The 14601-nt window shown below is 37.6% G+C and overlaps 1 protein-coding gene across 1 annotated transcript in view; it reads right to left on the reverse strand.

Moving 5' to 3' along the window:
* The window catches only part of NALCN (sodium leak channel, non selective), a 323614-nt gene extending 316035 nt beyond the window's left edge, over window positions 1–7579 (reverse strand). Inside the window, exons 1-2 of the mRNA XM_011977215.1 lie at window positions 7437–7579; window positions 3670–3852 (exon numbers count right to left, since the gene is read on the reverse strand). Of these exons, the coding sequence (XP_011832605.1) occupies window positions 3670–3852; window positions 7437–7544 (291 nt within the window). The 5' untranslated portion in view covers window positions 7545–7579. The remainder of the gene's footprint in view (window positions 1–3669; window positions 3853–7436) is intronic.
* Window positions 7580–14601: the final 7022 nt, after the last annotated feature.

The raw sequence follows: 14601 nt of genomic DNA on the forward strand, positions 1-14601 counted from the left end.
AGCCTGGGCAACATAGCAAGACCCTCTCTCTTAAAAAAGTTTTAAAAATCAGCCACACATGGTGGCACACACCTGTAGTCCCAGCTACATGGGAGGATGAGGTGGGAGGATCTCTTGAGCCCAAGAGTTGGAGGTTGCAGTGAGCTATGATTGCACCACTGTACTCCAGCCTAGGCAACAGAGCCAGATCTTGTCTCTACTAAAAAATGAACACATAGGCCTGGCACGGTGGCTCACACCTGTAATCCCAGCACTTTGGGAGGCTGAGGCGGGTGGATCTCAAGGTCAGGAGATCAAGACCATCCTGGCCAACATGGTGAAACCCCATCTCTACTAAAAATACAAAAAATTTGCCTGGCACAGTGGCATGTGCCTGTAGTCCCAACTACTTGGAAGGCTGAGGCAGGAGAATAGCTTGAACCCAGGAGGCGGAGGTTGCAGTGAGACGAGATTGTGCCACCGCACTCCAGCCTGGGCGACCAGAGCGATACTCCGTCTCAAAAATAAAACAAAACAAAACAGCATAAAATAAAACTAAAAATAAAACAGCTAATTTCCATAGAAGAAATAGGAAATACCACAAAGGAAGCCCCACAAAAAAGCAGCAGGACCAGATGGTTTCACAGGTGGTTTATACCAAACTTTTTAAAGTGAAAACAATTCAAGAGTGCTCAGACTATTTTATAGCATGCATACATGCCCACCACCTACATAGACATGAAAAATCTAATATCAAAACCTGGCAAAGATTAGACCAAATTTAAAACAAGGAAAATAAAACATATATAACAAAACAGCACATTAAAATAGAATAAAAATGTATGTTGACCCAGTAGGGATTTTTCTTTATAGGAACAGAAGGATAACTCAATATTTAAAAATCTCTTCTATTACAAGCACTAAGGAAAAAATAGTAATTTGACAAATTAAAAATAATCATTTGACAAATTAAAAAGCTAGTCATGATACAACTCTCAAAATGTGAAGTTAATGTTTATTCACTTAATCTGATAATATATACATACTTCAAACCCCAATTTTTCAAACTAGTTAATGAGGAAACACTAGAGGTGTTCTAGATAAACCAAAATGAAACAAAAATGTTCACTACCTCTATTACTATTAAAATTTTACCGACAGTGTTAGTCAATTCATTTATTTTACTTTCAGTAAGTAAAAGCAATTGTGGCATAAAATTAGAAAGAAAAAGACAAATCTTTCTTTATTTGCATATGATATGATGATATGGAAGCATCAAAAGAATTAGTGGGAAAACTATTACGACTAATACAAGAATCTAGTACATTTAGTAAAGTAGCAGAATATAATATTAATGTATAGAAACCAACAGCCTTCATTTAAAAGGACAAGTTAGAATAGGTAATGGAAGATAAGACCTCATACAGATAACAAAATAATTACATAAAATACCAAAGCATAAATATAACTAAGAATGTGCAAAATCTATATGAGGAAACCTAAAAAACACTCCTGTATGACATAAAATGCAGACAATGGAAAGTCTGTCCATGATGTGGATAAGAATTGTGTATGGTACAAATAACCACGAACCAAGCCAATGACAATGGCAAACTGGGAAAAACAATTGCAAGTTATAGCACAAAGGGCTGATACTTCCAACACACACAGAGTGGCCAAAATTTGAATGAAAAAATGTAACTTAAAAATGGCTCTTGAGACATAAAATCCCGCTTAACCTCACTCTCAAAAGGGAAATGCAAATTAAAACTACAGTGGATTACCGTTTCCCACCCTTCAGACTGGCAAATATCCAGAAGTCTGACATATTTTGCGGTGACCACGTGGGAAAGAAGCACCTGTGGGCATTGCTGGTCAAAATACAAAGCAGTTCAGAGGACATGGAGTACACAGAAACTATTAAAGGGCACCATCTGGAAGCAATCAGCCAAATCTCAAATGTAGAATCTTCCACAAGACAAAAGACACATGTTTCCCAATGGATCAATGACCCAGATAATTTTTTTGCAGGATGTGAAAAGCTGAAACTTAATGGACTTACAGAGACTTAAAGGAGACTTAAGAAACATAAGTGGGAGGGCGAGATGGGCAGATCACCTGAGGTCGGGAGTTCGAGACCCACATGGGGAAGCCCGATCTCTACTGAAAATACAAAATTAGCCAGGTGTGGTGGCTCAGGCCTGTCATCCCAGCTACTCGGGAGGCTGAGGCAGGAGAATCGCTTGAATGCAGGAGGCAGAGGTTGCAGTGAACCGAGATCGTGCCATTGCACTCCAGCCTGGGCAACAAGAGTGAAACTCCATCTCAAAAACAAAAACAAAAACAATCAAATATACTATGTAAACCATGTCTGAGTCTTGATTTGAAGAAACCAACTATTAAAAAAAAATTTGTGACAATTCAGGAAATATGAACATGGATTGCGTATTAGCCTACACTACGGAATTATTGCTAAGTCTTGTTACAAATATTTTATCATATATAAAATATTGCTATATATGATAATGGTATGGTGGTTATATAAAAAAGAAAATGTTATCAGTCATCAATACAAAAGGAATGATTTCTGAAATGACTTGGTTTCTCAGATTTGCTTTAAAATGAAACAGAATTGGCTAAATATTGATAACTGTTGATGTTTAGTTACAGGGATTCACATTATAACTGTAATATACTTTGGGGTAAATTTTTTAAAGTCCACAATAAAAAGTTAAACATGAACCTGGTAATGCATTGTCTGTGATCTCTGTCTTTCAAGGATGGTACACAATGAATTATGTATAAAAGGGAAGCAATGAAATTGACTGATCATTACATTGTCTCAGTAGATTTTCAAAATCCTTGTACAAAATAAAACACTTTCCCACCAAAATTAGCTAACTTGAGATGCTGATACAACAGTAAGTGAAAGAACTAGGATCTGAGTCGTCTGTCATTTGCCAAACCCTAAAATCTGCACTGCTATTACTGTTTCCCCAAATAGTACAATTTTAAATACTCTAGGGACAGCATCATCTACATATGTTTAACCTATGTAAAGATCAGTGCTACAAAAGGAAAAGACATCCAGTGACAGAAATTTTCTTTTTTTCTTTTCCTTTATTTTCCAATTAAAAATTTTTATATTTATTGTTTCCAATTGTTACTAATTTCACATGACATATTATTTTCCTTTTGGTCCCAGAAATTTTTACCATCTCATGTCCTTCCCCTCCCCCCACTTTCGTATCTTCAAAACACATCAAGTAAATGATATCCTGCTACAGTATTATCATGCTCTAACTCTACCATGTGACTCTGATGCTGCACTCCATAAGCCAACAAAAAATAAGGTGCTTCCCTGGGCCAGCCCCTGTGCTGGGTCGCGGGCTCAGCCCTAGGTGGCATGAATAACCCTACTCTGGACTTCACACAGCTATTAGTCAAACCATCTTGTTCCTTCCCAGATATTCCAAGACTTTGTGTCTTATAGAATTTATTTAACTTTTAAAATACTCTCATGCTACAATTTCTCCCAATCTCTGGAGTTACGCCTTTTTAAAAAGGTCTTCAATATGTATAAGATAAAATGATGTTTTGTTTCACTGAAATGAACATGCAAATATGATAAACGGATTAAGATTTTCGATGCATTTAGGTTCTTAGTTTAAATGATATGGGAATGCTTACCTTGACAATGCCCCGGATGTGCATTTTTGCTATCATCTCTGCTGTGTAGAGAAACATCAATAATGTATCCAAAGTGAAGGTCACATACTGAAGTGGAGGATAGTGCTCGAAGGTCATTGGCGTATTCATACAAACAGAAATGACGCTGATGATGGCACAGATGCGCAGCAAAGAGTGAACCCACTGCAACGATAGTCCAGAGTTATTACATGGTGCCATAACTGAAATCTCAAACTTGTATTATGAACCACACTAAGTGGAAAATATAATACTGAAGTTAAAATAGGTCACTAATACGGAGTTGAAGAAGAAGAAAACTAACATCTAAGTGCATATAATGTGCTAAAATACTTTCACATGTTTTTATATCATTTAATTCTCAAGCCACCTATTTTCCACATAAACACATTAAGATAGAAAGGTGGGGGCATTTCTGGGGTCATGCATCACGAAGACCCAAAGCCTAGATGGAACCTGATCAGGCTCCCCAAAACATCTGATAACCTCCTGGCATCGGACTACAATATAGGAAGATTCTGGTTCAATTAAAATATGTGTTTGTAATTTAGTCACATAGGAACTTGATGTGCCATTATTTTTTTTTCATTTTTGTACTATAAGTACCTAGAATTAGGGGTCATACTATATTTACTGTAACTTCCCTAACATCTCGCACAAGGGCCTATCATAGTAGATCAGAAATGCTTTTTAAATGAATTGATACATAACACATCCCCTATTTAGAATTTCCTTTCTATTTGTATCTTACGTATAATGTCTTTGTATAAAAATACAAAGAAACTTTTTAAAAATCTGGTCTCATCCTACATCTAACAAAATAATGAATAGATTTTTCTCTTTATTTTGGAGAACATATTTTATACAAATTTAGCCCATACATCTTTCAAAATTCCGTAAAATAACTTTCTGTGCAACACTAGAGGCATGTCTGCTATCTGAAGATTTTCTTTAACTCCAAAATAAGAAGAAAGAATTAAAGATAAGTATGTTTGTGTTTACATGAATATATGTACAGGACATACAATCCCTCATACTCAATATTTTATTACAAACACTAATATCTAGGGTTAACAAAATACTTAACTGCATCTGCATGCTAAACCCACACAATTAATATCACCAGTTAATCAATTAGTATACAATTCTTAAACGTAATCCAAATATGTTTTTATTGACTATGTTGGACCTATATGAAATCATGATAATTCTTTGATATTATAGTCTCTGAAAAAAAATTAGGTTGTGGTAGACGGATTCTGCAGCTATGTATACTAGCAAACACTCAAGATGAAAAACAGAAAAGACTGTCAGAACTTTCAGGAGACTCAGACACTTGCAGCTGATGAGTGGGTTACAATATTTATCTGACAGTTATAATATTTACATGAAGATATTATGCTGCTAAATCCATAACACACAAGCCACTGATGATTCAATTTACTTTAAGGGTTGATGTATCTTTCATGCAATTTGGAAGCACTTCAGTAAACATCGGTGTGTGAATTTAGCCCCATCTGGACTTTCAATGTAAAGAATCTAATTACACAAAAGAGCTTCCAAATACAGGTTCTTCAACAACAAACCAGTTTTTAGTTTAAAGACAGAATTTTAACGAAGCATTAGTAATTTTAGTAAGTGCCTCCAAGGCTACATCTTTGATACTACCTTCTTCATAACTTCGCAGAAAGTTCTGTAGTAAGGTGGACGCTAAGAAAGAGTTAGGGGCGCTTCATTCTCTATTCCATTCAATTCTCTAAGCGTGAACAAAGGCCTACTATGTGTCAGAATGCTGGGTGCGGGAAACAAAACATGGAAGCAACACACTTCTGACTCCTATTTTGCAGTCCAAGAAGTAAAACACCTTTGAATGTATTATATATATAAAAATGTGTGTATATACACATAGCATGTTATATGTATGTATATAATACGTTATGTGTATATACACATACATGTAAATACATGTAGTCTGGAGGGCAGGTTAGAGAAAGACAGACTGGGAAGGAAAACAAAGAGTCCATGCAGATCCTGCATGTATCATGGTTAGGGGAAAGACAAGCACTGCAAGAGGCAAAAACATGTTATATTATACAACATTATAAAACATGTTCTAGATAAGACATAATATACATATATTATGTATATTGTCTCATGTATATAACACATGCACATATTACATACACATGTTATATGCATGTATACATATATGTATATCTTACATGCATCTAACACATACGCATATATAACAAGTATATATGTTATACATACATGACATTTATATGTATAGGTAATATGCATAGTGTTAACACATATATGTGTATATGTAATGTGTATATATGTGATATCTATATAACCTGTTATATGTTTATACGTATGTGCATATAACATGTATATATACATAAGACAATAGAGCCATAAATATATGTATTATATATACATGATCTACAATGTATATAATGTAAATATACACATATGATGTATATAAAAAATACAGTTATTTATAGATAACATTGTATTTATATACAAATATAAAACAGGCTAAGTGGAAAGAGAAGAGAGGGTCATTCCGTCTGTGGTAGAAATAAACCTTTCAGAGGAGGATGCCAGGGGTGACATCTCAGCCAGTCCTAATGGATGAGGAGGATTTGACTCATCAGAGGAGCCGGGAAAGGGTCACTGGGGCCAGGGAGCAGTACGAGCAAAGGAAAGCAGCGTGAACAAGCCAGAGAGCCTAGAGGAGTAGGAGTCTGCTGATGGGGCTTGAGTGGATGTTGTGCTGACATGGGAAAGGAGCAGTTACTGGACAGGTTAGGTCCTGAATGAAAAGAAGCAGGCATGTCATACTAACAGATTTTAATTTGTAATGAAGGTAATACAGATGTTTCCATGATTATAAAGCAAAAGGTTGATGTGAATAAAAATAGAAATAGGTAAACAAATGTGAGCAGGCTGGGGAAGGAATCTGGAGGGCAGATTAGAGGGAGACAGATTGGGAAGGACAGCAAAGAGTCCAAGCAGATCCTGTGTGTATCATGGTTAAGGGAAAAACAAGCACTGCAAGAGGCAACAGGTAATTTCCTTTTGTTACTTCAGCACGAACCATGAGATGAGTAAGAAGTTGATCCTGCTCGGTTTTGCAGAGCTGAGTTTTCAACACTCATAGACATGCGTACCTGTCAGACTTAGCTCTGGTTGCTGTGCTTTCTGGCATACAGTGGTGCCTAGCCTAGCAGTTCTTCCTCTCAAATCCTCATCAACTTAATTAGGCAGAGAAGGTGACAAATTCTTCAGAGATACTATTCATTATCTCATTGACCTTTTACTCAAAACTTGCAAATCAGAAGGAAACCTTTAATTCCAAACATGTGCTTATTGTCTCATGGATTCAGGCACGTTGACAACAAGTAAAGGAAGTTCGTTAAGAACAGGTTGCTCATCATGGACCCCAGATTTGGATCAGCCTGAGAAGTGGTATCATCACTACACTGCGGGACTCTGAGGACAGGGTGCAGTGTGGGGAGGGGAGAGGAGGGGATTGGACCACCTGGTGCATCTTTCCATGTGAGTAACTCATAGCAACATCTCACCATTTCATTGGATTGTTCTCTACTTCCAGACTCTGAACCTCATCCATATTCTACTGCAGCTCAGATATTTTGAAGCCAAAGGTACATGATATTTGCATTTGTCAATCAAATTTCTCTTACATTCACTTACGCTTCTCCATACTTAAAGAAGAAACTTACTGGTTTGTTAATCCAGAGGATGTCAGCGTTATCCGACAGAGACTCATCAGGACCAAAGTCAGTGACTGGCTGGGCTTCCACCCTGGAACTCTGCTTCCTTTTGAGCATGCTGAGGTTAGCTTTGGTGAGCAAGCACAAAACCACAGTCTGGGAAAAGGAAAAGTTGTATTTGTCATCTAAACCATCTTTCCTCTCATCAAAAAATTGAGTTCCCCACATAGATCTATGTATTTGTAAGGCATACATGTGTTCTATTCCATAGTGTATAAAGAACACATGAAAATAGAAACTTAAAAGGATGAGACAAAACTAATACCAATAGAAGCTTGATTTTTTTTCTCCCAATGCAATAGATTATTTTATGCACTTCATAGGCAGTTTAGAGGCTAGTGATTTAGAATAGATAGAGTAAAATGGTTTGCTTCTTAGGGCAGACACATTATTGGGAAAATCTTTTTAGATATATGCTCTCATACCTAAAGCTGTCTCCACATACAGGTGCTCTGTGCTGGAACACTGCTGACTAATGCAGACGAAACGCACAGATCTTCCCCATGATTTCCCCAGTGTTAATTTAACATGACATTCACAGACGTCTCTTACTTCCAACAGTAGTCCCAAGCTGATTTCCCAATTTTGTCCTCCCCAGAGGGGAGTGAGGCCAGAAAGAATGGGGGAAGAACCTCCTCTAAATGGAGATTTTTTAAAATGAATGCAGTAATTATCTAAATTCTTCCAGCTACTCTGAAGTAAATTTTTCATGAAATTACATTGAGGTGGGAGATGAGATGGCTGCTTACTGCTTAAATTTCCACAATTCTGAAACATCTACATCCTGTGACAGACATCACCTCCTTGTGGCCATTGCTATCGCCTTCCACAACTCAGCAGTCCCTTGAAGGGGGGCTATTGTATGTCAGTCCTCAGGACTCAAATAGCAAGTAAGTGCAATACAATGTGAGAAGAACTGTTATAAAGGCAGGTGGTACCTGAAGATCCCTGAGTGGACTGTGAGACTTCCCATTTGATTAGCACTTGGATTGAGTCTTAAAGGAAGGTGAGGAACTAATGGCTACGGATGTATACTATGTTTGGGATACTTAGTAATTATATTTTATTTGATCTTTACAACAGCCCTAACCAAAAAATTAAAAAAAAAAAAAAATCTCATCTTCTTATACATGCACAAGAAAAGCCAGCCTCAAGGCAGGTAATAACTTGTCCAAGGCCATCCAAGCAAACTTGAAATTTAAAATAAGCTCTGTGTGACTACAACGCGTAAGGGGTTTAGAGTTGACCATGCTGAAGCTGAGGACTATTAAGAGAATTTCTCAAGGCAGGTAACAGAGAAGAAGAGCGCTTCAGGCAGTGCACAGCTGTGCCGAGCCAGGAAAACGAAAACGTAGCCCTGCAGTTTTAACATCTGGCGGGTTCACTGGCTCTCCTATCCGGTGCTCCATGGATCTAGAGAAAGAAACCTAACTAAGGACAATGGGTGCCACTTAGTCCTCACCGGAGTTCAAAAAGCACAAGAACATGTTTGCAGTGTGTGTGTGTGTGTGTGTGTGTGTGTGTGTGCAGATGCAGTTTTTACCGGAAAAGAGAATAAAATACAGAAACTCAGAACAAAGCAGCTCCAAATCTGATTGCCTGTATTGAGCACCTACCTCCATCACTATGGGCTCCTTTATCTACCTGGGCAGGTATCTCTGCCTAACTCTCCTGATACGGGTTGGCTGTGTCCCCCACCAAATTTCATCTTGAATTATAATCCCCACGATCTCCACATGTGGAGAGAGGGGTTGAATTACAGTGGCGGTTTCCCCCATGCTGTTCTCATGATAGTGAGTGAGTTCTCACAAGATCTGATGGGTTTTATAAGTGTTTGACAGTTCCTACTTCACACACTCTTTCTCTCTCCTGCTGCCTTGTGAAGAAGGTGTCTTCCACCATGATTGTAAGTTTCCTGAAGTCTCCCCAGCCATGCAGAATGGAGTCAATTAAACTTCTTTCCTTTATAAATTACCCAGTCTCAGGCATTTCTTTATAGAAGGGTGAAAACAGACTGATACACCTCATATTCCCAGAAGAAAAAAGCTAACTGGCTTTAAGACATGCTAGGTATTTCCAGGCTGTTATTGCCCTGGATATTGAGTTTCAATATGGGCTTTGCAGTAGGCTGCACTAATTAATTTATGTTATATAATTGGAGTTTGGAACTCTTTGATATCCCATGTAAATATATGCAGAGTATTTAAAGTGGTTTTTTTTTTTTCTCTCTCTGATTTACTGGTAGTGGGGAAGGAACTCTGGTGGCCTCAATTTGAGATGCCTCTTCAATGACAGTCTCCTATACATCCAAATACTGAGTGTACATAGAATCTTTTAGAAATCCTTCAAGATGACAGTACAAAGGAGCAAGTAAAAGAGTGGTTTCACCATGTAGTTCAAAGATTATATGAGGAATTTTATAGATCTTTCCACAAGTCCTCTTTCACTGAGCAGTGGAGACAATGGGCATACGAATTCCATGCACCTTTATTATCAATACACCATCTAAAGCAAAAATGATTTTTGATTATGGGTTTGTTTATCTAGAAAAATACTTGTCCAGAATTTATTGTTTTTTAAAAATTCCCACTTTAGTTTTATCTGACCAACCAAAACAGTGTGATTAAAACTGAATGACATTAGCTGTCACTCACATTTACCTTCACTTTACCTGCTCCCAGGTGCCACTTAATCAAACAGTGCCCAAGAAATGATCTAAGCTCCAAAGATACCTGGCTAATCCACACATATATAAAAACTCAACAAGTAGCTCCTGGATCTCTAGAAATTTCATTGATTTAATACATTAAATATTATATTCAAGTAGTAAAGTAAAGTAAATTTAAGTTACAAACACATGAGGAATTCAAAATTAATTTTAGGTGGTTGACTGTAATGTTCATTTACAAACAGAAATATTGTTTTATGCCTTCATTCATGTTGAATCAATATAACTGCATACGGCAGACCTATTATTCCTCTGATAAAAACCAGTAGGGATATTTAAGTATCCTAGGTAAGCTTATTATTTTGATAGGAAATTGCTTCTGTGTATCTTAGCCTTATCACTATTATGTTTTTATAAGCCAATATCTCTTTTTTCTGTTTACTGAAGTGTCCTTCATAAGACAGTACACAAAGTTTGAAACACCTGGCTTTCCAAAGGTTTCCTACATTTATTAAAAGAAGTTGGTATTTAAATAGTTCAATATCGGGAGAGAGGTCGCACAGTCACAATGTGTCCATTAATAAATCTTTTACGCAGAAACAGCTTATAGCAACTCAGGAAACATTCATTCATCTCATGTTCATTGCTGTTTTAAATGGTTAAGATCCAATTTTTGTATTCTGTGATAGCAATTTCATTTCTATTGGTATATACTTTCCCTACTTCATTCCAGCCCCCTCTTCACGGTATTAAAATTAAAATATTCCATTTTCTTTAACTGCAATGTCCTTGCAACACTATGGGTCATTTCTTTCCCTTGCAGCTCTCTTGGGTTCAGTATTAAAGTCTTCTGAATCTTCTCCTGTCTTCCAAATTATGGTTCACAGCATGCTGTTCTTGCCTGTCCTCTTTACTTAACCCCTTAAGTGATCACCTGTTGTTACAGTTTCCATTACCATCTGTGTCCAGCTACCAATTTAGAGAGGTATCGGTGCTGCTTCCCCCACAGATGTAGGAAGACAGTGCCAACACCATCATGAACAAAGATGCAGCCTTAGAGAGTGACATGAGCCAGGCATCCTTCTGCTTTTCTCCTTCCTCTCTTGTCCCAGACTTTACTGCTCTGAACTCTTCAGGTTCCCCACATGCAGTGGGAAGGCCTAGCAGGTTCTCTTTGCACCCACTCTCAGTAGTGGATTGTTTTCTTGTTCATTCTTTCCATATATGTACAATGGCCTTTTTCACCTATCCCCATTTCTAGACTCCTTTCTAGGTAGGCCATGGGCCCTCAGGTCTGGGATGCCTTTCAAAATGTTCCCATTTTATATTAAAAAAAATCAGCTTCCAAATATGCTGTAGGTCTCTTTTGTAGCCCAGAAAACCTCAGTGTATCTTCTTGTTTCTCACTCACTCATCTGTTCATTCATTCATTCACACAGCAAATATTATGCATCCACTGTGGTATCAGGCACTGCAGTATGTGCTGGATATACAGCACTGAATATAAAGGCATTCTTGAAGATTACAAACTGCCTACTTTATTTAACCTTATGTTTCCAGGACCCTGCATCCCACTGATTTGCACGTGCACTTCCTTTCACACTCATACAACATGCTGCGCTCAGATTGGCTAAACATACCATTGTTCACCATACTGCAACCTTTACTCAACTAATTCAAACCCTTTATCCCAGTCATGTCCTCTTTGTTATCCAATGCCAATTCCACATCAGTCTTTTCTAATTCCCTAACTTAACTCATGAAGACTTTTTGTCTATGTGTGTGATTTATTTGTTATAACTGAAAGACTTAATATTTGGGAATAAGGATGTGAGAAGAGAAACACACAACTTGTATAAAATCAAAGCATCTATTTCATTCTAAAAAGCCCCAAAGAAGACAGAAGTCATTGGCTCATTTTTAATCATTAAGTTATTATTAAGATTATCAATACATCAATATCAACAAGTACTCTTCTGATAACTGTTGTGCATAAACTGTGGGGTCTTTAGGAGTGCAAGTGAAACTGCTTACCAACTGCCCTATTCAAGACACAGACACAAACATACACACTTAATGGTGGGTTTTTATCTCATTGCTTAGTATCCCTGGCACAGTTGGAGAAGGAAATTAAGAAAAGAAAATGTTCAATAACATCTCTGGGACTCTTCACTTCAAATTCTGACTTTCATGTCTTTGGGAAACCAACCATCATTGCTAGCAGAAGTTACTCATTCATTCATGTTTGCATAATTGTTTTGATTTTTTAACTATACTGACCATTATGTTAAGTGATGTGGATTTAACATTGAACAAAACATACTACGTGTTTTCCCTCCATGTTCCTGACATGGAAGACAATATGCTGTATTTAAAGGCAGAGTGGCTGATTAATTAAAAGAGAGCGTCTACTGTGGTGCTTTTTCTCTTCAACCTCCATCTAGTGGTTTTCTTATTCCTTCAGTACCTTACTGCTAGCTCCATACTATCTTCCTAGGCAAAGAATATTGAACGGTGGATTCCCAACATGTTACTGTGCTATTGGGCATAATGAGATTCATGCAAAAATCCAGGAGAGCTGACTGGTCTTTGCCTAGATGTCAAATACTTCAACCTTAAATTAAGTTAGAAGAAAGTAATTCTATTTTTATTTTATTTTCATGAACACAAGTAATACAGGTTTGTTGTAGAAAAATTAGAAAAACTATATAAGCAAAATAAGAAACAAAAATGAAAGCCATCAGGAATTCCATTTCTAGAGACTCAATCAGCTTTGCAAAGAATTTGTTGAGCACATACATTGTATCTGCCACTGAACAAGGGGCTGCAGATGAAGTAATAATTAGTTATGGTCTCTTGTGGAATTTTCTTTAGCTAGGGTGCTTACTCTCCAAGAGGATATCAATTGTATCTCTTTTAGGACTTTCTTTTCCATATATATTTTTCCATGCATACATTTATTTTTAAATGGCTGCTTACACAGGGTTTTGTAACCACATGTTTAAAATCTATGTTCTGTTAACATCGTCCTCTGTCAATAAATATGCATGTGCAGAAAATCCTAACTGTAAGTAAACACTACCTTCAAACATCTGCGCCCCTTCCTTGTCTTTCTTGTCCCATAGCTCATTTACATGCGTATACGTGCAAGGCCTTACAAGGTGAACCAATATAAGCACAGCTTTCCAGATTAGGTTCCCAGTGTTAAATTTGTATCGAGAAAGGCATTACCTCATATTTTGAAGACACATGTATTTGATGTTACCAATTTGTTAATGTAGGCATTACAATATTAATTCTTATTTCAAATGTTTTTATTTCTTCCTCTTTTTAGTTCCAATAGCCACGGAACTTAAAACAACAAACCACCAAAATCTGCATTTGAACAACAGCTTCCTGCCCTTTCCCTATATGCACATTTAACTCTTCAGTTTTACCTCAATACACCATAATGAAAATTTGACGACAAAAGGGGATGCTTATTCCTGAGGCTGGAACAGCAAGATATCCTTGTTTCTGTAAAGTTTGTCCATTTTGTTTGCCAAGTTCCTTCTCAGACAGAAGACATGTCCACTCAGAGCAAATGAATATAAGCATCATACATTTTATGCTATGGTTTCAATTAGGAAAAAATATCCCATATTTTTGTCTTATTATCTGTTATCCAACATCCATCCACCTGCTTCATGTGTCACCATCCCTGCCCACTCCACCATCCTCCAGCTCCCAGGGCACATTCTAGCCTCAGAGCTACTGATACCTGCACCTCCCTCTGCCCAGTTGAATGTCCTCTCTGTGCATCTCAAGTGTCTGAACTTCCCCTGCTTCTTTGAGCCCAGATCATCTGTGTCCTGCATGCTCACACTCTTCCTCTCCCTCCATGAGGTCACCTCTCACGACCTCCACAGCTTCTTACATGCACAGGGCACTTTCCAGACCAGAATTCAGCAACTCTGCTGTCTTCCATTTAGGGGCTGCTCAATGACTGCCTTGAGATTTCAATTATCACAACCATTTAAGGGAAAGTGTTAAAAACAGAAGTTGATGTAAAACTGATGTTATCTCCTACTCAGAATGCTTTCTCCAAAGGAAAATAGCCTTCAGTAGCTCACACACACATGCACACACACATACACCCCATGCAAAAGTGCTTTGGGACACATGAGAGTTTCCATGGTAAAACAGTGAGCTCATTGGTTGATTTCAACCCAAATTATGTTTACCGTCATGCAGAAACAGAGTCCTTCCAACAAAAATGTTAGTTGAGGGATTATTATGTGCCTCATGTAGGCTGTTTAAGAATATCATACATTTTCAGACCAGGCATGGTGGCTCACACTTGTAATCCTAGCATTTAGGGAAGCTGAGGCAGTGGATCGCTTGAGTTCAGGAGTTCAAGACCAGCCTGGGCAACATGGAGAAAACCCATCTCTACAAAAAAAAACA

This window comes from Mandrillus leucophaeus, unplaced genomic scaffold, assembly GCF_000951045.1.
Source record: "Mandrillus leucophaeus isolate KB7577 unplaced genomic scaffold, Mleu.le_1.0 Scaffold175, whole genome shotgun sequence".
Taxonomy (NCBI): Eukaryota; Metazoa; Chordata; class Mammalia; order Primates; family Cercopithecidae; genus Mandrillus; species Mandrillus leucophaeus.